The sequence below is a fragment of the Saccopteryx leptura genome, chromosome 4 (genome assembly GCF_036850995.1).
Source record: "Saccopteryx leptura isolate mSacLep1 chromosome 4, mSacLep1_pri_phased_curated, whole genome shotgun sequence".
Taxonomy (NCBI): domain Eukaryota; kingdom Metazoa; phylum Chordata; class Mammalia; order Chiroptera; family Emballonuridae; genus Saccopteryx; species Saccopteryx leptura.
Genome location: NC_089506.1, coordinates 35,089,409 through 35,114,526, shown reverse-complemented (window position 1 = coordinate 35,114,526; position 25,118 = coordinate 35,089,409). Strand labels below are relative to the sequence as shown.

The 25,118-nt window shown below is 36.2% G+C and overlaps 1 protein-coding gene across 7 annotated transcripts in view; it reads right to left on the bottom strand.

Moving 5' to 3' along the window:
* PSD3 (pleckstrin and Sec7 domain containing 3) overlaps window positions 1-25,118 on the bottom strand; it is a 597,461-nt gene that overhangs the window by 70,006 nt on the left and 502,337 nt on the right. For all 7 annotated transcript variants that reach the window (XM_066380473.1, XM_066380474.1, XM_066380475.1 and 4 more), the window contains one exon: window positions 5,993-6,063. In XM_066380473.1, coding sequence (XP_066236570.1) covers window positions 5,993-6,063 — 71 coding nt within the window. The remainder of the gene's footprint in view (window positions 1-5,992; window positions 6,064-25,118) is intronic.

Genomic DNA, 25,118 nt, shown 5'->3' with positions numbered 1-25,118 from the left:
AAAAACAGGAGAAATATTAAATTATGGTAAGTCTATTCAATGGATAATATTTTTTTTCAATGGATAATATTTTAAGTAATTATAATGAATGCTTTTGTAATCCCGAGTAAGAGAGAAAAAATAAAACCATATGACTTATTATTTTATAGTCATCAGATACCAAATTGACCAAAAATATGCCTCTACAAATTTTTTAATTTAAAAATGTTTATGATAATAAATAGAGTAAAAAGACAAGGATGCCAATACTATATCATAGTTCAAACAGATTTAAAAATGTTTTCCTAGGAATGACATCAATAACATGGCAGAATAAGAAGTGTCTCAGTTCTTGTTCCCTTATAGGATTACCAATTTAACAATGATATTCAGACCAAAATACCTTTATGAGAATGCAAGAATGCAGTTAAGAAGTTGTAGTATTATGAAAAACTATATGCCACTAAATTCAACAACCTAGAAGAAATGGATAAATTCCTAGAACAATACAACCTTCCTAGACTGAGTCAAGAAGAAGCAGAAAGCTTAAACAGACCTATCAGTAGAGAAGAAATAGAAAAAACCATTAAAAACCTCCCCAAAAATAAAAGTCCAGGCCCTGACGGCTATACCAGCGAATTTTACCAAACATTCAAAGAAGACTTGGTTCCTATTCTACTCAAAGTCTTCCAAAAAATTGAAGAAGAAGCAATACTTCCAAACACATTTTATGAGGCCAACATAACCCTCATACCAAAACCAGGCAAGGATGGCACAAAAAAAGAAAACTACAGACCAATATCTCTAATGAATACAGATGCTAAAATACTAAACAAAATACTAGCAAATTGAATACAACAACATATTAAAAAAATAATACATCATGATCAAGTGGGACTCATCCCAGAATCTCAAGGATGGTTCAACATACGTAAAACGGTTAACGTAATACACCATATCAACAAAACAAAGAACAAAAACCACATGATCTTATCAATAGACGTGGAAAAGGCTTTCGATAAAATACAACACAATTTTATGTTTAAGACTCTCAACAAAATGGGTATAGAAGGAAAATATCTCAACATGATAAAGGCCATATATGATAAACCATCAGCTAACATCATATTAAATGGCACAAAACTGAAGGCTTTCCCCCTTAAATCTTCAGGGTTGTCCACTCTCTCCACTCTTATTTAATGTGGTACTAGAGGTTCTAGCCAGAGCAATCAGACAAGACAAAGAAATAAAAGGCATCCATATCGGAAAAGAAGAAGTAAAGGTATCACTTTTTGCAGATGATATGATCCTATACATCGAAAACCCCAAAGACTCCACAAAAAGACTACTAGAAACAATAAGCCAATACAGTAAGGTCGCAGGATACAAAATTAACATACAGAAGTCAATAGCCTTTCTATATGCCAACAATGAAACATTTGAGAACGAACTCAAAAGAATAATCCCCTTCACAATTGCAACAAAAAAAAATAAAATACTTAGGAATAAACATAACAAAGAATGTAAAGGACTTATATAATGAAAACTATAAACCATTGTTAAGGGAAATCGAAAAAGATATAATGAGATGGAAGAATATACCTTGTTCTTGGCTAGGAAGAATAAATATAATCAAGATGGCTATATTACCCAAAGCAATATACAAATTTAATGCAATTCCCATCAAACTTCCAATGATGTTTTTTAAAGAAATAGAGCAAAAAATCATCAGATTTATATGGAACTATAAAAAACCTCGAATAGCCAAAGCAATTCTAAAGAAAAAGAATGAAGCTGGGGGCATTACAATACTTGACTTCAAACTATATTATAGGGCTACGACAATCAAAACAGCATGGTATTGGCAGAAAAATAGACACTCAGATCAATGGAACAGAATAGAAAGCCCAGAAATAAAACCACATATATATAGTCAAATAATTTTTGATAAAGGGGCCAACAACACACAATGGAGAAAAGAAAGCCTCTTCAATAAATGGTGCTGGGAAAACTGGAAAGCCACATGCAAAAGAATGAAACTGGACTACAGTCTCTCCCCCTGTACAAAAATTAACTCAAAATGGATCAAAGATCTAAATATAAGACCTGAAACAATTAAGTACATAGAAGAAGACATAGGTACTAAACTCATGGACCTGGGTTTTAAAGAGCATTTTATGAATTTGACTCCACAGGCAAGAGAAGTGAAGGCAAAAATTAATGAATGGGACTACATCAGACTAAGAAGTTTTTGCTCAGCAAGAGAAACTGATAACAAAATAAACAGAAAGCCAACTAAATGGGAAATGATATTTTCAAACAACAGCTCAGATAAGGGCCTAATATCCAAAATACACAAAGAACTCATAAAACTCAACAACAAACAAACAATCAATCCAATAAAAAAATGGGAAGAGGATATGAACAGACACTTTTCCCAGGAAGAAATCCAAATGGCCAACAGATATATGAAAAGATGCTCATCTTCTTTAGCTATTAGAGAAATGCAAATCAAAACTGCAATGAGATACCACCTCACACCTGTTCGATTAGCTATTATTAGCAAGACAGGCAATAGCAAATGTTGGAGAGGCTGTGGAGAAAAAGGAACCCTCATACACTGTTGGTGGGAATGTAAAGTAGTACAACCATTATGGAAGAAAGTATGGTGGTTCCTCAAAAAACTGAAAATAGAACTACCTTATGACCCAGCAATCCTTTTACTGGGTATATACCCCGAAAACTCAGAAACATTGATACGTAAAGATACATGCAGCCCCATGTTTATTGCAGCATTGTTCACAGTGGCCAGGACATGGAAACAACCAAAAAGCCCGTCAATAGATGACTGGATAAAGAAGATGTGGCACATATATACTATGGAATACTACTCAGCCATAAGAAATGATGACATCGGATCATTTACAGCAAAATGGTGGGATCTTGATAATATGATACGAAGCGAAATAAGTAAATCAGAAAAAACCAGGAACTGCATTATTCCATATGTAGGTGGGACATAAAAGTGAAACTAAGAGACATTGATAAGAGTGTGGTGGTTACGGGGGGGAGGGGGGAAAGGGAGAGGGAAAGGGGGAGGGGGAGGGGCACAAAGAAAACTAGATAGAAGGTGACAGAGGACAATCTGACTTTGGGTGGTGGGTATGCAACATAATTGAACGACAAGATAACCTGGACTTGTTATCTTTGAATATATGTATCCTGATTTATTGATGTCACCCCATTAAAAAAATAAAATTATTATAAAAAAAAAAAAAGAAGTTGTAGTACTCTGGCAAGCAAAAGCTCAAGAACAGCTGCAATCAAATGGGTAAAAAGGACAAAGACTGGGAGAAAGGTACACAAGCTAAGGTTTCTCTCTTGGGAAGGAGGAAGAAGAACAGAGTGTATGTCTGGCATTCTGGCTCATCAGAGAGCTGTCTAAAAGGAATTTACCTGTCTCATCTGACTTGGGGCATTGATGGCAATCTGGAATACTCTGAATGCCTAGCTGCAACTCAGAACAAGGGAGAACTAGGTGGTTGCTGCTGCATAACCAAAAACTTACCAGCTCTGAGGAAGGAAATGGACATCCAGATCTAAGTAGCCCAAAAGTCTCAAATCAAGATAAACCAAAGATATCCACACTGAAATGCATTATAATCATTATAATCAAACTGTCAAAAGTCAAGGATGAAAGAGAATTTTGAAAGCAGCAAGAGAAGAGTGATTTGTCATATACAAGGGACTCCATTAAGACTATCATATTTCTCAGCAGAAATCCTGCAGGTCAGGAGAGTAGAATGATATATTTAGCATGCTGGGGTGGGGAGACTCCTGCAAACCAAGAATAGTATATGCAGCAAATTAGACTTCTAAAAATGGAGAGATATAGACTTTCCCAGATAAGCAATAACTAGTGGAGTTCATCACTGCTAGACCTACCTTACAAGAATATGCAATGAAAACAAAACAAGAATGTGAAATGAAAGGAAATGAAACAGCAATATGAAAGTGTATGAAGTAGAAATCTCACTGGTAAAGGTAAATATATAGACAAATTCAGAGTAATGAAATACAGTACAAATTACTTTTAACTACAGTACAAATGTTAAAAAGAAAAGTACCAAAAAGAACTATAAATACCAAAATTTGTTAATGGGTATACAAAAAGAAATAAATGCTGACATCAATTATCATAAACTTTGTATGTGAGTAGAAAGTAAACGTAGAGTTTCTGTGCATGACTGAAATTAAGTTATCAGCTTAAAGTTAGAAATATAATATGTTTTATGTAAACCTCATGGTAACTACAAAGAAAATCCCTTTAGAAAATACATACACACACACACACACAAAAAGAAAAAGTAATCAAAACATATTTCTATAAAATATCAATAAAACACAAAGGAAGACAGCAACAGAGCAAAAGAGGGTCAAAAAGCTACAAAAGAGTAAACAACGTATTAAACGCTAATAGTAAGTCCTTCTTTACCAATAATTATCTTAAATGTAAATGGAATAAACTCTCCAATCAAAAATACAGAGTGTCTTCTGTTAGCTGTGGGATTTTCATATATGGTCTTTATTACAGTAAGGTGGTTTCCAGTTATTCCTATCTTATTGAATGTTTTGGTTTTTTTTTTTATCATGAAGAGTGTTGAGTTTTTTAGTAAATGGTTTTCTGCATCTAGGAAGATGATCATGTGATTTGTAACTTTTGTTGTATTTTCATGTAGTTTATCATATTAATTGATTTCCATATATTGAACAATTCTTGCATCTAAGGAGTATGTCTTACTTGGTCATAGTGTATGTATGCACCTTATACTATGATACTGAATTTGGTTTGCTGGTATTTTGTTTAGGATTTTTGCCATCTACATTCATTAGGGATAGTTTTCTTTTCTTGCAGTATTTTTTCCTGGTTTTGGTGTCAGGGTAATGCTGGCCTCATAAAATAAATTTAGAAGTGTTTCCCCCCTTCAATTTTTGGTAAGAATTTGAGAAGCATTAGTATTAATTCTTCTATAAAAGTTTGGTAGAATTTATCGGTGAACTGGTGATTACTGATTCAATCTCATTACTAGTTATAAGTCTGTTCTTATTTTCTATTTATTCATGATTCAGTCTGGGCAGATGGTATATTTTTAGGAATTTATCTTTTCTTCTAGATTGTCCAATTTGTTGGTGTAACTGTTTCTTTTCATTTCTGTGGAATCAGTTGTGATATCTCTTCTTTCATTTCTGATTTGAGTCTCCTCTCTTTTTTTCTTAGTTGTCTAGCTAAACTTTTGTCAACTTAATTGATCTTTTCAAAAAAACAAGTCTTAGTTTCATTGATTTTTTTCTTATTGTTCTTTGGGTCTCTATTTCATTTATTTCTTCTCTAATCTTAATGTTTCCTTCCTTATGCTAACTTGGGACTTTGTTCTTTTTCTAGTTATTTGAAATGTAAAGTTAGATTGTTTATTTAATGTGTTTTTTTTTTATGTGCTTATCTCTACAGCCTCCCCTCCTAGTACTGCTTTTGCTGTACCTCATAAGTTTTGGTACGTATATTCATAGATCTAGGTAGGATTGAAATAAAGATAAATAATTAAATAAAGAAAAAATAGTTAAATAACAATAAATAAAAGATAACTAATTTATAGTATATATCCACTGGAATAAGTGCTACCACAGGTTTATACCTGCACAGACCTTATGAAGTCTAACTTTTAAACATATATTCAAATTTCTAATTGGACATAACAAGAACACAGCTCATCTATTTATTCCCCCTGGTCACAAACACACACATACTGACACATGTAAAATCTTCTAAATATAAAATATATATTACACATATATGTATAATCTCCCAAATAATTGTTTTACTAGAAACAGAAAAGAATCTAAAAAAGAATTTAGACATCAATGAGTGTTTTGGTGTTTGTACACAAAGTAAACATTTTGGGGGTAACTTGTCTTTCATTGCATAGTTTTGATAAATTAAATAATTAATTTTTACCTTTTGCAAATAAAGAACTGTCCCCTTCAGTACAGCATAAAAGGTTTTCCATCCTCGCTTTCCTCTTGGAGCTAGAAAGGAAAAAAAAAAATGAAAATTTTTATTTGACAGAAATTAGTATTGAGAAAAAGAGCCTGAATCATCAACCCAGTGACTGTGTTTCCATGTTCCTGGTAACAGTGACCGGAACTAACAAGGAGAACCAGAATTTCCTTGAGTTTCACTGTGGCAAGCAGTATTCTTAAAATGTTTTCCACAAATTATGTCATTTAGTCATCACATTAATCCTAAGAGACAGGCACTATTCCTCTCGTTTTTTACAAAACCGAAGCACAGAGAAGTAATCCCTCCTGGTCACATGAGCAGTAAGAGGAAAGAAGATCTGAACCCCGATAGCATGGCTCTCCAGTCTGCACCTGGAGGACTCAGAGACTGGGACAGCGAAGGAGGCTTACTGGAAATACGTATCAACCTTAGAGGATGTTTAAAAGGCTCATTTGCCACGGCCTTTATGGCTTTGCTAAAGTTTCTAGAAATTATAATAAATATGTCCCAGTATATAAAAGGACATTTTCTCCACATGCTCACCAACCAGGTTACGACTTTAATTATTACTATTCACACAACAACTTGTGACACCTTGGTTACAGAACTTGCTGCACTGGAACATAATTTTTTTGTCTAATTTCTCTTCTAGGAAATTGTGAATGACCCGAGACCAGGTATCTTTCATCTTTAGAATCTACAGAACCAGACACAGTGCAAGGCAGACTTCAGGGGCCTTCATAAAATGCCTCCAAATGGCTTTTCTTTCAGAAGCCCTTACATTCCTGTTCTTCCTATTCACCTCGACTACAAGTATGTAGAATTTCTCTGTTGACTTAGATAAGCTTTTACAGACTGTCCTACAATCTATAGGACGGACTGGCAGAGATTAGCAAAACAGTTTAACTATTTATTCTTAATCTTAATAAAAGAAAATCTGTAACTGGAAAATGCTATTTTAGAAAAACGAAGGCCATTTTTCTAACCATGTCTACCGAAATAGAGAAGGCTAGTTATTCTTATTCTTTAGCAATTATTTGGCTGCCTTTAGACTGTCTTTAACTTGGACACCAGATTAAACCGGAAAGTGTATTATTAAGATTTAAATTCTTTAAACCCTCCTTTGACTGAAGACTTAAGAATTCTTAAGTCTTAGAAAGTGGGTGAGTACATCCCCTTCAGAACAGGGGTGCTCCTGCCAGCACCATGCAGAGATAGCCACCTGGCACAAAAGGACTCAAAACATCCGCTCGGCAGATTTCCAGGGGAAACAAAAAAAAAAGTCCCATCTGTTTCCACTATGCAAGGCTTAAAAGTGTATACTCAAAAATAAATTATCATTTATAAAGAAAAAAGCCACTACCACAAGTAGGATCACAGATCATCTCTATATAAAACAAATATTGTCTGTTTTCAACAGATATCAAATACTGTTATGGTTGATGTGAGAACAGTGGCCACAGAAGTGAGCACGGCCGCAGGCGCTATTGAGAGCGGGACCCTGGTGGTGGGAGCACCTGACTCGAAAGCAGACCAAGGTCTGGACCTTGCCTTAACCCTATTCTCTCACGGCCGACCCGAACTGGGTAAGTCCCACAAACTTTCGGACCTCAGCTGCTTCATTTTAAAATGTGGATAATCCACATAACTTAGGGCAAAGCACTAGCTAATGCAGGAAAGGAATTTAGAAAAAAAAAAAACACCTTTTGTTTTCTATAAGAGAAATATAGGTCCTACATTTTGAAGGCTTTCCCCAAGCCCTAAAACTAGTTTAGTGACATCTTGAGATGTCTCCAGTTCCAAGACCTACAAATCTATTTTTCTACTTTTCAAGCAGAAACCTCCTCTCTATGAATCCACGTACATGTTCACAATAAATTCAGTTGTTTAAACTTAAATGAAACAACCAATGTTCCTAACAAGATAACTTAGAAGCAAGTGCTCAACAGTATATAGTAGCTAGAATTCTAGGAAAGCAGTGCTCTAAGTGATTTTACGTGCATTAACCCATTTAACCCACACCGTAATTCTAAACATAAGGTACTAGTATTACCTCCATCTTATAGGATGGTATGAATGCAAACGAGTGGAATTCAGGGAAGAAAGTGACCACTGTGCATTAGAGCAGGCTGGGAGGCTCTCTAGGGGCAGGCTCCACTGCCCTGATTTTTAAAGCCCCCCCCCCACACACACTCTGCTTCTACAGCTTTTGCATCCTCGGTGAGGCTCCATGTGTGAATCACCTGGGCTAAATATCAACAAATGAGGGACACTGTTCCTCATAATGGTGACTGAAGAATAAATTAGCACTAATTTCATAGCACATATTAAGTATATACTCTGGGGAAAGAGTTGTAACTGATTACATAATGAACATAATGGGAGGAATGAGGGAGATGATTGATTGGAATCCCAGTGTATCCTCTTTAAAGAAGTTGGTGGGTAGATGTATTTTAACAAATCTGGCTGTCTATTGTGAAAAAGTGTTTATGAACTTGATCAAAAGATCCCATTTTATGGACTAGACCATGCTTTCATGGTTATTTTTAATATGCATAATCACAGTCCAAAGATAATCAGTTGCTTTCTTTCTTTTTAAAAATACCAGGATCTTGAATATTTTAATTTTAATCATCTTCCTTCAACCTTACATGATGGCATCTATTACATTAGTTTTTTAAAGTATTACTAAAATAGACATTATTTTTCTATCAACTGCCATTGTAGGATTAGATTTACTGTCCCACTTACTATTATATTACCTTTATTCGTTACTGCTTTCTGTACCTCAGATTGATTTTTGGAGGTCATTTTCAACTACTTCTTGAAGTCTATATTTAAGTTTCTTCAGTGAGTGTCTTTTGGTGGTGAACCTTTCCCTATTTTTGTTTATATAAAAATGTGTTTTTTCATTAAAAATTCTAGGTTGGTAATTATTTTCCTTATGAAGGTATTATTCTGTAATCTTACTCCCATCATTGTTGGGATGTCCATCTTGAGTCTAAACATAATGTCTAAGTATAGGTTTTTTTTAAATTAAAATTTTTGGTTTTAAATTTAAAAACTTGGTTTTCTTCAGAGGCGGGATCAAAGGGACCAGAGGGAAAGTGGACAGAGGGAAAGGGGATGAGAGGATGGGATCAGAGAAGGGAAAGAGATTGGTGAAATTATATTGATATATACATAACCCAGCATTGTAGAGAGCAGAAAAGCAAATCCTGGAGGGAAAAGGGGGAGGACATGAGGGGGAGGGGGGCAAGGAAAATATTGAAGGGAACAACGGGGGGGATGTATTCAGTGGGACACTTGAATCTACATAAACACAATAAATTAAAATCAATTAAAAAAATCAAAAAACCCACCTTGGTTTTCTTTAGACTTTTTTTTTTTTAATTTTACAGAGACAGAGTCAGAGAGAAGGATAGACAGGAACAGAGAGAGATGAGAAGCATCAATCATTAGTTTTTCATTGTGCGTTTCAACACCTTAGTTGTTCATTGATTGCTTTCTCATATGTGCCTTGACTGTGGGCCTTCAGCAGACTGAGTAATCCCTTGCTCAAGCCAGCGACCTGGGGCTCAAGCTGGTGAGCTTTTTTGTTCAAACTAGATGAGCTCATGCTCAAGCTGGCGACCTCGGGGTCTCGAACCTGGGTTTTCCGCATCCCAGTCCAATGCTCTATCCACTGCGCCACCGCCTGGTCAGGCTCTTTAGACTTCTTGAACATCATTTCTAAATGCTTCCAGTCATTGTACCTTTGACTCCCGTCTCTCCTCCACTGTGTCCACTACTGTAAACTCTGCGACTCTAACTTCTCACTCCATTCCATGCTCTTTCCTATTCTCCAGCTTTTTGGCCTTTCTGTGCTAAACGCTCTGTAATTCTACCTCCAGTCCTCCTCCCTGGGCACCCAGACCCAGAGGTGCCCCGAGAGGTTAGCAGCCCAGGGTTAGGGTCCCTCCATAGATTTGCAAATTTTTTAAAATCATTTTCAGATGTTTTATAATAGAAGAGTTTTATAATTCCTAGGCTGTAATATGGCCAAAAATAGATTGCCTAGTTCTTTTTACTTACTCTTATTTAAAAAAAAATTATTCACAATATTTTGTAATCTCGTGAGAATTCATTTGGAATAAGATATAGGAGATACAGGCTAAGGACAGAACAAGTCAGAAAAAGAAACAACAGTAAGGAGGTTATTATAATTTCCCAAGAGGAGAGAAAAAGGCCAAAATATAGATAGAGGTGCAGGATAAATTAAGATAAAGAAGTGGAAGGTAAGAGGAAGGCAATAATGTTAACTGAGCACCTATACTACAGTGCTCTAGGCACTGGGCTAGATTATAAATGTAATTCTATCTGAGCTGAACAACCTTTTCAGTTAGAGATGATTGCCTCTATTTCACGTTAATGTTTCCGTTATTAACTACATCCGCAGTTCTAAGAGGTAGATGAAACTCCTGAGGAGGTTACCTGTGTAAGGGTCTCAGAGCCAGTGTACCCGGCACTTCCGATGAGGAAACATGTTCTAAGGGCACATTAAGAAGGAGAAGCTTTGCAGGTGACGACCCTTTGCAATGGTCAGGCTGCTGCCTGCTCGAGGTGGATGTGGGGTGCAGGGAAAGGAGAAAATGAGCAGGAGGGGAAGACAAGTCAGGCACGTTCTCTAATCTCACTGAACTCCTGGACTGTCACGGCATCCCTGCTCGCTCACAGCTACGGGTTTCAGACCTGAGGCACCACCTCCATGTCTTCCCTCTCTGCTGCTAACCGCCCAACATTTCTGCAGAGTAATAATGCTAAAAGCAATGATAATTATAGTAGTAACAGCAGCAGCTAACCTTCACTGAGAACATACTGTTTAAAGCACTGCTCCAAAACTTGATGTGTATTAGCCCACAGCTCTATAAGGGAGCCACTATTATATATTCCATTTTATAGATGTGGACTCTAAGACCCCACCTAACTTCCAACTCTTGGTTACCAACTGCACTGACCACTTTCACTCTGCAGGTGTTGGGGACTAGGGCAGCCTGTCCCCAAATATCCCACAATAGCACACTGATTACTTTGATTGACAGTTACTTGATAAGCAGCCAGTGCAAGAAAGGCATGTTGACCGTTTCTTGTCTCCTTGCGTGTGGGAAGGCAACCTCCCCCCTGAAGGGTGCCCACCTGTTCAGTAGGCCTGAGAGGAACACCCTTATCACTAAGTGATGAAATCCAGGACCAAAAAGCTTACATAACACCCCTTGTCCTCCTTTGTTGCCTTAATACCCAAGCCCACACACTTGGTTTAGATTCCTCATTAATGAGCACCAAAATCTATCTTTATCCTATCATTTCATTAGAAATTTGTTCAAAAAGTAACAATACTTTTCATTGTGGCTGGTTCATCATTTCTGAGGTCATCTTTTATGATCTTTGTCTGCATGTATTATATTGACTTTTCTCCTGTTAACCTGATCTTGTGTCAGTTTTCTAATCAGTCCAGCCATCAGAACTCAAGAAGGATAGAGGAAGAATTTCCCCCTCCCCAACGCAGGGAAAGAGCAATTAAACCAGACTCAGGCTAGAATGTCTTGGTTAACTCTCAGATATAGGGATGAAATTGAAATTATTGAAGAGCTGATTCAGCGTGGAAACTGACCTATCAGAAAAAAACACTGTCCAATCAGGATTGAAGGGATACCCATGGCAAACAGTCTGTATAAATGAACCAGTACCCACTCCCTATCAGCCCTGGCTGTGGGGCTGTTTCTTACCCACTGTAGGCAGAAATAAGAAACAAACAAAAAAAAGTAACCAGGCTTCTATGATTGTTATTCTATGTTACATACACACAGAATATATATTTCTGCAAAGAAATTGGCTGTTGTTCTAAAGATGGGTGATATTGGAAATGTCATTAAATCTTTAATATTAAAAACTAGTTATTATTCATATTCTCATCTCATCTTTATTATACATTTGAAGAACTCTTTTTGGAAATATAAAGTAGAATGAACAATATTTTGGCTTCAATTATTACCACTGATCTTTGTAAAATAGTTAAAGGAATAACTGGGAATGAGGACACAGGTCGTCACCCTTCGTTTGTAAAGAGAAAGGTATAAAATATTCCTAAGCAATAAAATATTCAGTTAAGAGTAATAATGGATATCTATCAGAAATAAAGTTTTATTTTTTAATCCATCAAAAGGTATAAACTTCAGGCAAAAGTTTGTATTTGCATGCTGTGCTTTCCAACTTTAATTTCTTCTGAACTGAACTGAGAACAGACTGTGTTTAAGATCTTACTGTTCCAATGTTTTATTTTATTCAAAGGGCAGATAGTTTTTTCCTACATAAAAATTTCATCATGTTTTGACCGCTTCTCACTCTGGGTTCCCCGATCATCTACTTTTCTGTTTTCTTCAAGTTTAATACCCGAAGGACTTCACGTGCATAGAAAGACACAGTATGCACATTGCTTCTTTGTTCTTTTACTATGTATACTACCCTCTCCTGTTGGCTTGAAAAGCATTCTTCCCTTGACAAAAATACCATCACCCCCACAAGAGTCAAGAAAGCCAGTAAGCCATATCCACAATAATGAAAAAGAATCCTTTAGTCATGCATGGCCTGAAGTCTTACAGTGAAGGTTAGAAAACGAGGAAATATGAGGATGTGATAGTTCTGTGCAAAATACCTTTGGTTTCCTCATATTAATGGAGAAAGATTTAAATTTTATTTATTTATTTATTTATTTTAGTGAGAGAGACAAGGGGTGGGGGAAGAGACAAGAACATCAATCTGTCCCTGTATGTGCCCTGACCAGGGATTGAACTGGTAACCTCTGTGCTTCGGGATGATGCTCTTAACCAACTGAGCTATCTGGCCAGGGTGAGAAAGACATTTAAAATATGATGCAATACCAAGGAGAGCATTCCAAAATAAATCCAACGCCTTGTTGTACTTTGGACAAAGATGTGCTCAGAAAAGCTCTTCTATACTAATATAGTTGGGATGCATCTAGATTTGATTTGTAGAAGGCACAAGATATATTTATTTTTATTTGTATATGAATTACTCTAATATTGAAAACAGCTTTATGACCAGCTAAACTTCTTAACGCCATATCAATGATTAGTAAATTTAGATATCTATAGGGCTTGAGGTCAGGGAGTATAAGGACTGAGATTCAAAATCAGGAGCGCCCCTGTACTACACATACACACCCCTATAGATCACTCTCCACAAGAACCCCTAGACTGCTCGGTGAGTGTGAAATCAGAAATACAGAACATGATGAACTAAATGTTAAATAGTGTCTGATGCAGAAGATTTAGGCAGTCATTTTATCCCATGAGTACTGAATGGTCTTGTAGGAATAGTATGGAGCACAACACACAGGGTGTTACAAAGTTAAATGCTTACAGGAGCCAGGATAGTGCTCAACACTGCAGTGATACTGTACTAAATTACCAGCTGTTCCTGGAGACCAGAGGACGCACACCCTGACCTAAACGAACAGCTGCCCGTCAGTCTCAACGAAGGACCACCCTGGACAATAGAACCAACCCATTCTGATTTTTCAGGAGAGGTTATAAAAAAAGGTTGTTTATACTTAATTTTTTTAAATGTTGATAACTAACTAAAATGGTTTTAAAAAGACATGATGGGTCCTGGCCAGGTAGCTTAGTTGTTTAGAACATTGTCTCAACACGCCAAGGCTGCAGGTTCGAGCCAAGTCAGGGCACATACAAGAGTCAGCCAATGAATACAAAATAAGTAGAACAACAAATCAGTATTTCTCTCTCGAATCAATAAACAAATTTTAAAAAATGACAAATAATACCTGCCAGCAATGACCTGCACAAGACATTTTTAAAGCTTCTATATTTCCCTAATGACGGTATCTAAAATTTGGGCAAAATTCTTAAAGTATCTATCTTATAGGATGAAGAAAGAAGCTACGCTGGTAGGAAGCAAGCTCTACGTTCTGTATCACTGAGGCAGTTGATGGTGTATTTCAGGTGGGCAAAGTCTGCTTTCTGTGGGTGGTCTGCAAAGGGTATACATGAATTCATAGATGATATCCCTACAAATCATTAAGTGAAGTTAAAGGTAATCCTTGCATATTTATCCCTAACTTTCTTTCATAAAATATCTTCAGGCACCACCATGAAGTACTATTAGATTTTAATTAATAGAGTAAACTCAGACACTTTCAGATTACTGCTTGAAGCAACAGAATCCAAGCTGTGCATAACAGAAGTCACCCTGGGGAATGAGGCACAGCACATTAACAACGGACAGTATGAATTATCCCAAGGTTTATAACAGAGTGATAGAAACAAACTAGTACTATTACTTCCTTATATTAATAAATAACACCTTTAAAACTCACAAGGTAATTTACACATTTTTGAAAAACCAGTTAATCTTTATAATCTTCCTCTTTAAGACTGCGAGCTATTACATATCATCAACTCTACCTTATAAAAGGAAAAACTGGGCAGCAGAACGGAACCAGAAGTACCACCAATATCTATTGTTCTTCCCAGAAAAACGGTTGTTTCCTTTGTGTGATAGGAATACATTTATAATACTGACAGAGAACAGAACCTGAAACAAAAGAGAATTGGGAAATAATACCCTACTCAAGCTGTCCCCTCGAGAGTGGACATTCACTCTGGATATGGTTCTACTCTTTTAAGAAGTCAAGACTCTTACCCTAAATCAGTCTGGAATGGCAGAACGTACCCTGGACTGGGAGCTTAGAGACTTGGGATTTTATTCACACCCTGATGTCCATTATTTCTCTGATTTTGGACAAATCACCTAACAACTCTGGTCATAAGTCTATAAAATGAATATTCTACAATGTACCATAATTACTTTACAATTTTGTTACAATGTTTGTTATGTAAAGATTATTAGGAACACAGACCCGACCCCTAAAGAGTTCCCATTAGAAGCAGTCCTATTAAAAATCTGACTTAATACAACATGATAAGCTGTATAAAACCAGATGGTAGCAGGGCACTAACCTGAGAAAATCACAGTGGGTTTCAACCAGGTAAAGAGGGGAAGAAGTCATTAATTGTATTACTGAGTAAAGTTTGGAAGGCAAAGATTTTAAATGAGCATTTAGTTTTCAGCAGGACTTTGAAGGGGAAAAATTTTTTTCTTTTGACCTCTACCATCTCTATATTTTGGACTAAGACATTAAATCAAAATGTGAATTGCAATTATGGAAGTCTCATAGCATTGCTAATTAACACCACCCTTTATCAAGATGAACAGAAGTGAACATAACATTTTCTATAGAGAACATCTGGTTTGAAATTCTGGTTTCACCTGAGTGACCTTGGGGAAGTCACTTAGCCTCTCCACGCTTCACTTCCTTTCTCTGTAAAATAGAAATAAAACAGTACCTACCTCATAGGGTTATTCTGAAAATTAGATGAGTTAATATATGTGGATCTGTTAAAAATATGTTTTTTTAGGCTAAGGCTACTGTGTACTAAAAGAAAATGCTTCCAATTTTCATGCTAAAACAGAAAGACATACTTTTTAAATTTCATTCAAGTATTCAGAATTTTTCTCTTTGTTCAAGTCAACATTTGGAGAAGAAGACACTCCTGATAGTATTGGTGAATTTTTAACAGAAAGAAGATAAACCTTTCATCCTCAATTTAGGGGAGGGTGGTGTGCCATCTTTTATTAATATATTTATTATTTCTATTTTGTTCTGAGACCGGTGTTGATATTGGAGAGGTCAAATATAAATACAAACAATAAAAATAAATAATGGGAAAAGGGACAAAAGCTGATGGAGAACTTTTTACCTAAGTAATAGGCTACAAAAATGTCCAAACTTACAAGTATCTTTCTCTACTCAGCCAGGAGATAGCTTCACAGGTGGCCACTATTAGAAGCACGGGAAGGATTTAAACGACCTGTGCTGAGGTTGGGAAAGAGGACAGAGCATACAAGGACTTATCATCATAAGCTAAGGGTATAGGAAAGAGCATGCAGGCAGGAAGAAACACAAAAATGACTCTGAATACCTAATTATTTTTCAGGAAAAACGGAAGTACTAGCATCATATAAATTTGTTTAGAATTTTGACAAATGAACTATACCTCACATTCTTTCCGGCTAGAATTTCTTTCCCCAGGTGTCGCCATGACCTGCCCTTTCACTTCAGCTAGATCTCTCATTCAAATGTCACCTCACACAGAGGTCTCTTCAATCACTCTACGCAACACAGCACCTGCCCACTCCACTCTCTCCTCACCTTGGCTTTGCTCTTGTCTGGAGCACTCACACCCTTCGGAAATGCCACATGTAAATTTATTACTAAGCTCCCCTTATAATAGAATGGAACTTCCAAGGAGGTACTTTGCTTGGTTTGTTGCTGTGTCCAGAGAGCAGATTAAAACCAAACAAACAAAAAGTCAGATATTCTAAATAGGCATGTAAATTGTGACTCAACAAATACTAAAGAAGTTTTTTAAAAGAGGCATTTTTCTCTATCATTTAGGTGAAACATATTAGAAAGCTCAGGTTGCTCAAGGAGAAGAGAAAGCAGGATAAAATTTTGATGGCTTATTTCAACAGATTATTTCAACAACATGATGTTGGGTATGAAAATAAGGTATCAGCGACAACTCAGGATCATAAGCAACAAATATAGCCTGACAAACGACAATGGGTTGTCAAGGGTTTTTAAAGAATGAACCTCTCTGGTAAGGGAATTCACAATTCTAAGAAACAAATATGATCTCATAATTTTTTAAACTATATAATTGACATACAACATAATGTTAGTTTCAGGTGCACAAAATAATTGGACATTTATATATATCGTGAAATAATTCCCACAATAAGTCTAGTTAATGTCTGCCATCATACATGTTGCAATTTTTTTCTTTCAAAATCTGCTCTCTTAGCAACTTTCAGATATGCAATACAGTATTATCAACTATACTCACTGTGGTCATACTTCTCATAAACTAAAGGAAGCTGGAGAACTTGTTTTAATAACCATCTAAAAAGCTGGACACAGCAAAATGTACTGAAGTTCAGTTAAGTTCATTACATGTGAAAGGTATGAAACAACTCCAAGAAAATCAAGCCTCGTAAGGTTTTTTTCATAATTTCTTGAGTAATTTATAGAGCTCATTATAAAATTCAGAACAAAGTGTTAACACAGAACGTAAGGTTAAGTTATCACAATCTAGCTGAGAAGCACAGGTAACTGCTGAAGCAGACAGGCAAGCTTTTCAAGTGACACCCAATCAGATTTCTTCAACTTCACGAGCACCTTAGACCAAGATGTCAAAGTCAAAGACCCTGCTGAGCACGCATTTCGACAAACAGCAAATCAAATAAGCTACTGTAATTATAAAACAGCCCAAGGCCCATGGGCATCTTTAAAATATGCTTCTGGGTGAACTAGAATACAGGTCAATAGAAACAATTCCTAGCGACAAGGACGAGCAGCCTCTAATCAGAATCTGTTCTGAGAATGTGACAGCAGTCTGACCGCTTCCGCAACCTTAGCAGCTTCAGGCTAGACTTCCAGCTTCTCCTTTGGAAAAGCCATTCCTCACTACAAGGCTGCTTGCACACAAGGACCAGAAAGTGGCCCACTACCATGGTCGGCCTCTGGAGGGGTACCACTGCTTGTTTAACTCTGCTTTCCAAGTCGGGCGGAGCTCCTCCCCTCCATCTAGACTCCCAATGCTCCAGAGGTCCATTCCCACTGAAAGGCAACCAGAAGCCTTTATGCAATTTACTAAGTGCGCAAAAACAACATGAAACCACGTTTGTCAACTGTCCCAATCATCCCCCACTCCAATTTATTTACAGTAAAAACGGCAGTGCGACTGCTGTTAAGCAAATTTTTAAAAGAGAGGGAAACTACCCACCCATCTTACCTTAATTCATCATTATTTTTTTATTGGTAATCATGCTATATAGTAAACATTTGTTTTACCTTTTTTCATTTGTCATTATTTTAAAAACATTTGTGTATATTTTTAGACATACTGATATTTTATTAAGATTTTAAAACATTCCATTGTATTGATGTCATATTTTAAATAACAAGTGTTTAACATAAAATATTATTTTTCCCTGATAAAATAGTTATACTTGTCCAGTGTTAATGGCAAAAATAAAGTTAATTTAAAAATAAGGAAAAATAGCAGAAAAACACACAGAAAAAAATATAAAATCACCAGCCTAATCACTAGAGACAACCACGATTAACCTCCTAATTATTTTACTATACGGACATTTGCCACACAGTTGGAATATTATACTTGTTCTTTTAAACACATATGTATATGTGTGTGTGTATATATATCTATAGATATGTCAACGTCATTTTTAGAATGACTGCGAAGAATGATACTGTATTGCTCTACCATATTTTATACAAGGAATATTTATTTATTTTATTGACATCATTAGTGTGACACTAGTTAACATAATTATACCGGTTTCAGATGCCCACTTCTACACCGCATTTCTACACCACATTGCGTGTTCACCCCTCATCCCCTCAGGCCAAGTCTTCGTCTATCACCATTTATGCCCCCCACCCTCCTCCACCTCCCCCACTTCCTGGCAATCACCACACTCCTGTCTGTGTCCATGAAGTGTTTTTTTGTTTTTTTTTAGCTCTAACCCTCCACCTCCCTTGCCCAGTTCCCCGCCTAGCCTCCCATAGCCGTCAGTGTGCTCTCTATGTATGAGTCTGTCTCTATTTTGCTTGTTAGTTCATCTTTTATTGTCCAATAAGCTGTTTCTAAGATGATGAGTACCATGAGATGAGGATATTCTGTAGCTAAAATAGCAAAAATAGCAAAAAAGCTAAAATAGGTGCTTTGCTGTACTAAACACCTTAACGGGTATCAGCCTCATTTTGATGCTTCTCACCTTAAGGCTTTTGGTTATCTATTTCTTGGCCAGAATAATCTTATCCTTGATCTTTGTGTACAAAGGTTTTATGGACTTCTTTTTGCAATTCAGCTCTAAGTTGCATGATGCCCACTCAGGTACAGCCTCTCCCTCCTCTTATGCCTCATCAAGAGTGATGAACTGGCACACAGCTGCTGCTCAGAAGTGGTTTTTAAAATGAATCAATGACCCATTTCATTTCAAAGCTCAAATTCTTAAGTCTAGACAATCCAGTGGTAATTTTTTTGTGCATGAATTTCTAGCACTGTCATTATTACCTTTAGGAAACTGGTAATGCATTTTTAATTTCAAGTTTTCATCAGATTACTGAAGGATTTGAAGCACTACATTACATAACCATAACAGAGGCCTCAAGATTATTTTCTTCTTTCTCCTAAATGTTAACTAAACCAAAAATGTAAACAAAACACGTCAACAATACAAACAGAATAATCAGAAGCAGTGAAAACTGCATGTCCCTCCTTCAGGAAGAAATACTGACTGCCATTTATTTTTCTTTTTTTCTTTTTGGTGCTAAAAGATTGCAGTTCCTATTCCCTGGGTCCTTGTTAAAAGTAGTTCTTCTGGCGAGAATGGTGGGTGACCTCTTTCAACCAGCTTTACTCCAGTGCTGCAAAGGGTGGATTTCAAAAAAGGCACGAGCCATCAAAACGAAACTGAAACAGCTAAAACTTATTCTTTTAGTCTATATGTAGAATTGTGAAGAGGCATTTCCCGTTAAAACAGATAAAATGCCACCAAAACATATCCTGGGCCAAACTGCTACTCGAGAGCTTGAGGGGCTGCCTTCCCGTGCTGCTCTTTGACCTTTTATCAGAGCTCGTATCACTTCAATACAGACCCTCTGCCACTGGACACAAAGAGGAAGGAAGGGGGACCTTGGTCTGGTTTTAAAATAATTGCTTTGCCTTCATTCAAAGAGTCTTTCTCTAACAGGAGGAAATGACTATTTTCAGGGGGGAGGGGCACCTATACCACTTTTATGTCTTAATTATAGTGTCACTGTTCCTAATGTTACACAATACCAGCATTGCCATTATAAACTCTATTTTCAGTGTATGTGACTCAGAACAACATCTACTCTCTCAAATCTGACATGTGGGACTAAATTTGTAAAGCTTTTGCTGACAGGCAAGTATGAAAACCTGTCTAAAGTGCGTGAGCCTCCCCAACCTCCTCAAGATGTTCCCCAACACTCCTTAGCAGTTTGAACTGGGATTGAAAATGTCAACCAAATATGGTTCTCACATCCTTAAAAGGCAACAAACATTTCAATATTTCAAATCAGAAACAAATCTCCATTGGGTAAAATCACTGGAGAACCAATACTGAAACTGTAATGCGATTAAAACATTTCAAAATTATTGAAGTGAGCTGACCACATAATTACCTCTTTAATGTGCTTCTTCCCAACTCCCCCACTTCCATTTTCCAAAAGAAAATATTTTTTTTCAAAAGAAAATATTTTGACATTTGAGTTGTTTTTGTGGGTAATATCCATCAGAACACTAAACAAGGTGCTGTTTTAATAGACTGTAAAATTCTCTCTTGTTTTTCTGTTGAGACAAGACGATTTAGTAAACTTAACCTCTTCAGTCCATTTCCCCAGTATATTTGAATGGCCTTTTATATGCATCTGTCTCTCTTGGCTCCCCCAGTAGAGCATCCTAACAACGCAACTTTCTGTTTCCTCTGTTAGCAGGTCTCTTCCTACTTTATCTCCGTAAGATCGGCGCAACAGCACCTTCCTGGCTTTCCTTCATGCCTCCTGTCTGGTTTTACCTCCCAATAATTAAATCTTTTGTACTTCCAAAAGTGAAAAAAAACCCCCACCAAAATCCTATTATTTTGGTAAAGTTTTAAAAGGTTACACTGTGGTGATAGTGAATACTAATTTTTATTTTTCGGGTTTGCTGTTACTATTCTTGCACAGATTTCAAAAAAACAACCCTCAATTGTTTCTAAATTTCCTATGCATCAGTCATTCTATTAAGTTTATAAACATTTATTATGAAACATTTAAGACATCAAACGGTTATCAAGACCAATAAAGTCAACATATAGGTACTATCACTTAATTAAAAAATTATCAGTACAAGGTGGAGTAAAAGTAGGTTTACAGTTGTTTGTGTGGAAAATAATGCAATAATAAATAACAATACAAGAATAAACTCTTGTGTTTTGTGTACTCACAACTATAAGCTACTTTTGCTCCACCCTGTATAGTTGAACTGCTGGGTATTCCTCACTGATGGCATGTTCTTCCCCTGCCAGAGTAACCCCTACTCCATAGTTAATAGTTTCTGTGTGTGAATGCATTCTTACTAAAAACAGTGCTGTATGCTTTAGAATGTTATCATATGCGTGCATTCTTCTGCAACTTGATTTTTTTCATTTTAATACTATGTTTGTGAGAGCTTCCCTGTGATTGACAGAACTCTAGTTCCTTGTTTCACACTGTTACATAGTTTTCTATTATATGATAGATAAAATCCCTCTAATTTCTTATTAAGGGCCATTTAGGGTATTTAATTTTGAGCTATTACAATGTTGCTATGAACATTCCCTCTCTTTAAGAGTTTCTGGAAATATTCAACTATGATTGGATTAACTGAGACAAAATTGTGATTATTTTCAATTTTACCAATTACTGCTATCTTCCAAAGTGGTAATACCATCGACACATTCACAGGGCAGAAGAGTGGTCACTGCTCCGAATCCTTGCCAACATTTGGTATTATCATCCTTTCAAATTCTGGCCAATGTGACATATGTGATATGGTATCTTATTGTGTGTTTAATTTGATTATCCTTGATTATTGATAAGGTTCAGCACCTCTTCATAAATTTACTGATTAACAGTATCTCAATTTCTTTTTCTGTGAATAGTCTGTTCAAATTATTGCCCATTTTCCTAGGGAACTGTCCTTTCTAATTAGTGCAAGATTTCTTTTTTTTATATATATTGTGGATATTCATCCTTTATTAGTAATATGCTACAACTATCTTCTCCCAATCTGTGGACTGACTTTTAACTTTTTAAAGAGGATTTTAATATAAAGAAGGCTTTACTTTTAATGTAATCATATGTATCATTATATATTTATAATGCTTTTTTCCCCCTAAATCTTGAGAAATCCTTCTCTACTCAAAGGCAACCAAGATATTGTTCCACATTTTCTTTTAAAATTTTTAGATTTTGTCTCTCAAATGTTTACCTTTAATCTACTTGAAACTTATTTTTCTGGTTGGACTAATGTGGAGAACACACACACAAACCACTCTCTGCCCACACTCCACCCACCCACATGCCACATATATCCTCAGCACCATTTACTGAGACATTTCTGTTGTCCCTAATTATCTGAATTACTTCCTATGTTATATACATCAAGTTATCATATACACTGAACACCATTGCTTCTAGACTCTTCTATTCCACTGTCCTACTGATGTCTTGCTAACTGGGAGATACCTGTCAGCATGGTCCCAAGGGCACTTTCCCCACTCAATTTTGAACATGTTATGTGGTACTTTAGCTAAGTGTATGCATTTAAAAATTTGTACTATGGATTCCAGACTGTAATTACTCTCTATATAGTACAAGTAAATATAGGCTCCTTAGAAGAGAGAGGCTGTGTTTCAAATCTTTGCACACAGAGAGTCTTAGCTATTGAGAAGTGCTTAACTCATGTAGAGAAAAAAGTCATTACTTACTTCTCAGCTTATAAACTGTGGTAACAAAAACTAGACAAGAACCTCATTTAGCACCACTAAAATATAAATACAGCACTAGGGTTCTGTCCATTTGTCCCCATGTCTTGGGTGCTATGCCAGTCTACATCGGGGGTGAGGAGTCACAATTTCAAAAAACCCGAAGGCCAGAAAAATGGCAATTATTGTGTGAGGAGGCCTGGTGTGACACTACAGGGAATTGTGGAAATTACAGTCAACCGGAAAATGCCCAAATAAATTCATGCAATTCAATTTACAAAATGCACTGTTTTGGACAAGTAAAAGCCATGTTTAGTCCTCATTGGCCCTAATTTGAACCTCTAGTCATCTAAATGCATGCTGCATAGTGATGGACTGTCCCGATCACACAAAACATGCTGAACCTAAATGTTTTCTAAGCATATATTTTCTCATGGGCATTGGTTTTAACAATATGCTACAATCAATTTGCTATATTCAGACTTCAGTTTCAGCAGGTGTTCTGTGATTCTATACTGCAGCCTTGAATAAGACATTTAGGATCAATTTCCTCTTCAGTAAACTGGAGATGATGATGATGGCAACGATGATAATAATGCCTGCTTCATAGGGCGATCATTAAACGAGTTAATACATGAAGTGTTAGGATAAAGCTGTAATACTGAGTAATCATTTAATTACGACTATTATCATCATCATTAGAAACATTCATCTTTTCAGTACCTTGTTTCCCATCACTTTATTGATTTCCACAGGTATCTTACATCTAAAACTAAAAGCTTATGTCGAACTGTTTTTCATTCTGCCTGACAAAATCCAGGAGACACATTTCTTTTGCCAAATTTGACTGTGCAAAGCTTTCCCTTAATGTCAGATTTAATGGGCTTGGTAAACACGCTCTTTTATGAGAGACACAGAGTTTGCTTTTAATCATGGTTTGTCTCCTGGAGGCAGAAATTCGGAGCTGCGTGTATCTTCAAAAGGCTAAATAATTAAATAAAATGAAGCAAAGAAAACCTCCAAGGTTTTTAAAATGTTTATATGAGCAATTATGCATTGCCATCTAACAAATTGAGCCTAGAGTTAATTAAGAAAATGAAAGATATCAAATCTTAAGTCAGACAAGTGGTCATTTAGAGACAAGTTAATCAGGTTTTAAATTTCTCCATAGAGCTTTGACCTAAATCTTCACTTATTAAAAAGTTTTAGTGATATCTGTCATTAGAGAACCTGGCCATGTTTATCTATATGTACAAATGCCAATACAGCCCTACCTATACTGAACGTGATAAAGCCAAATAAACGTCTATAGACTTAGCACGATAAATATGCTTCAAACGTATCATTACAGATGTCTTAAAAATTATTTGGAGCTTATGTTCTAGGAAAGCACTGTTTATTTTTCTTTCGAAATGTAGTAGAAGTAAAAATTGCTGTATTTCAGAGCGCATCAGACATAAGGAATAGAAAGCCCCTTTCATGTTTGCTTACAGTGACCACGTCTCAAAACGGAAAGGCAGGTGCTTTCAGAAGATCAGGTTCAAATTTAAAAGCTAGAAAAAATATTCTGTGCATTGTGCTAAAACTAAAAAGAAAGCGAGAGTCACTATTAGACTTTGAAATAAGGGATGTGACCAGGATAAGGAGGATTATCTCATGACAAAGGCATTGTTTTATCAAGAGGATATAACATGCATATCTAGCAAAGATGCAAAATGGTATAGACACTTTGGAAAAAAGTTTGGTTTCTTATAAAGTCAAACATACACTTAACATACACCCAAACAATTTCACTCCCTTACTCCTAGACAACTTCTAAAAACATGTACGTGCAAAGACTTGTGTGTGAATGTCCAAAGCAGGTTTATTTACAACAGCCAATAAACAGACAGCAACCAAATGTCTAGCTGGTGAATGTGTGTACTGTGGGGCATCCAAACCATGGAATGAATATTCTACTCAGCAATAAAAGAGGCAAACTACGAATTCACACAGCACACAGCAATATGGATGCATTTACAAAGAACACTGCTAAGTGAAAGAAGTTAGCACAAAACAGTATCTATAATTCCATTTACTAAAATTCTAGAAAAGGTAAAAATATAGTCCTCTTGGACAGATAAGTGGATGCCACAGGCTGGGAATGAAGGGGGGGAAATTAACTGCAAAAAGTACAATGGAACTTTTTCAGGTAAAATGTTATATATCTTGATTGTGACAGTGGTTACACAACTGTATATATTTTGCAAAACCCAAACTATACACTTTAAATTGGTATATTTTAGTGTATGTTATTACTAGAAATTATTCACTTTCTGTACTGGAAAAGTTAAATTATCTGCCCACACTAAAGTGATTAGAAAAAACATGGAAAATTGGAATGAGA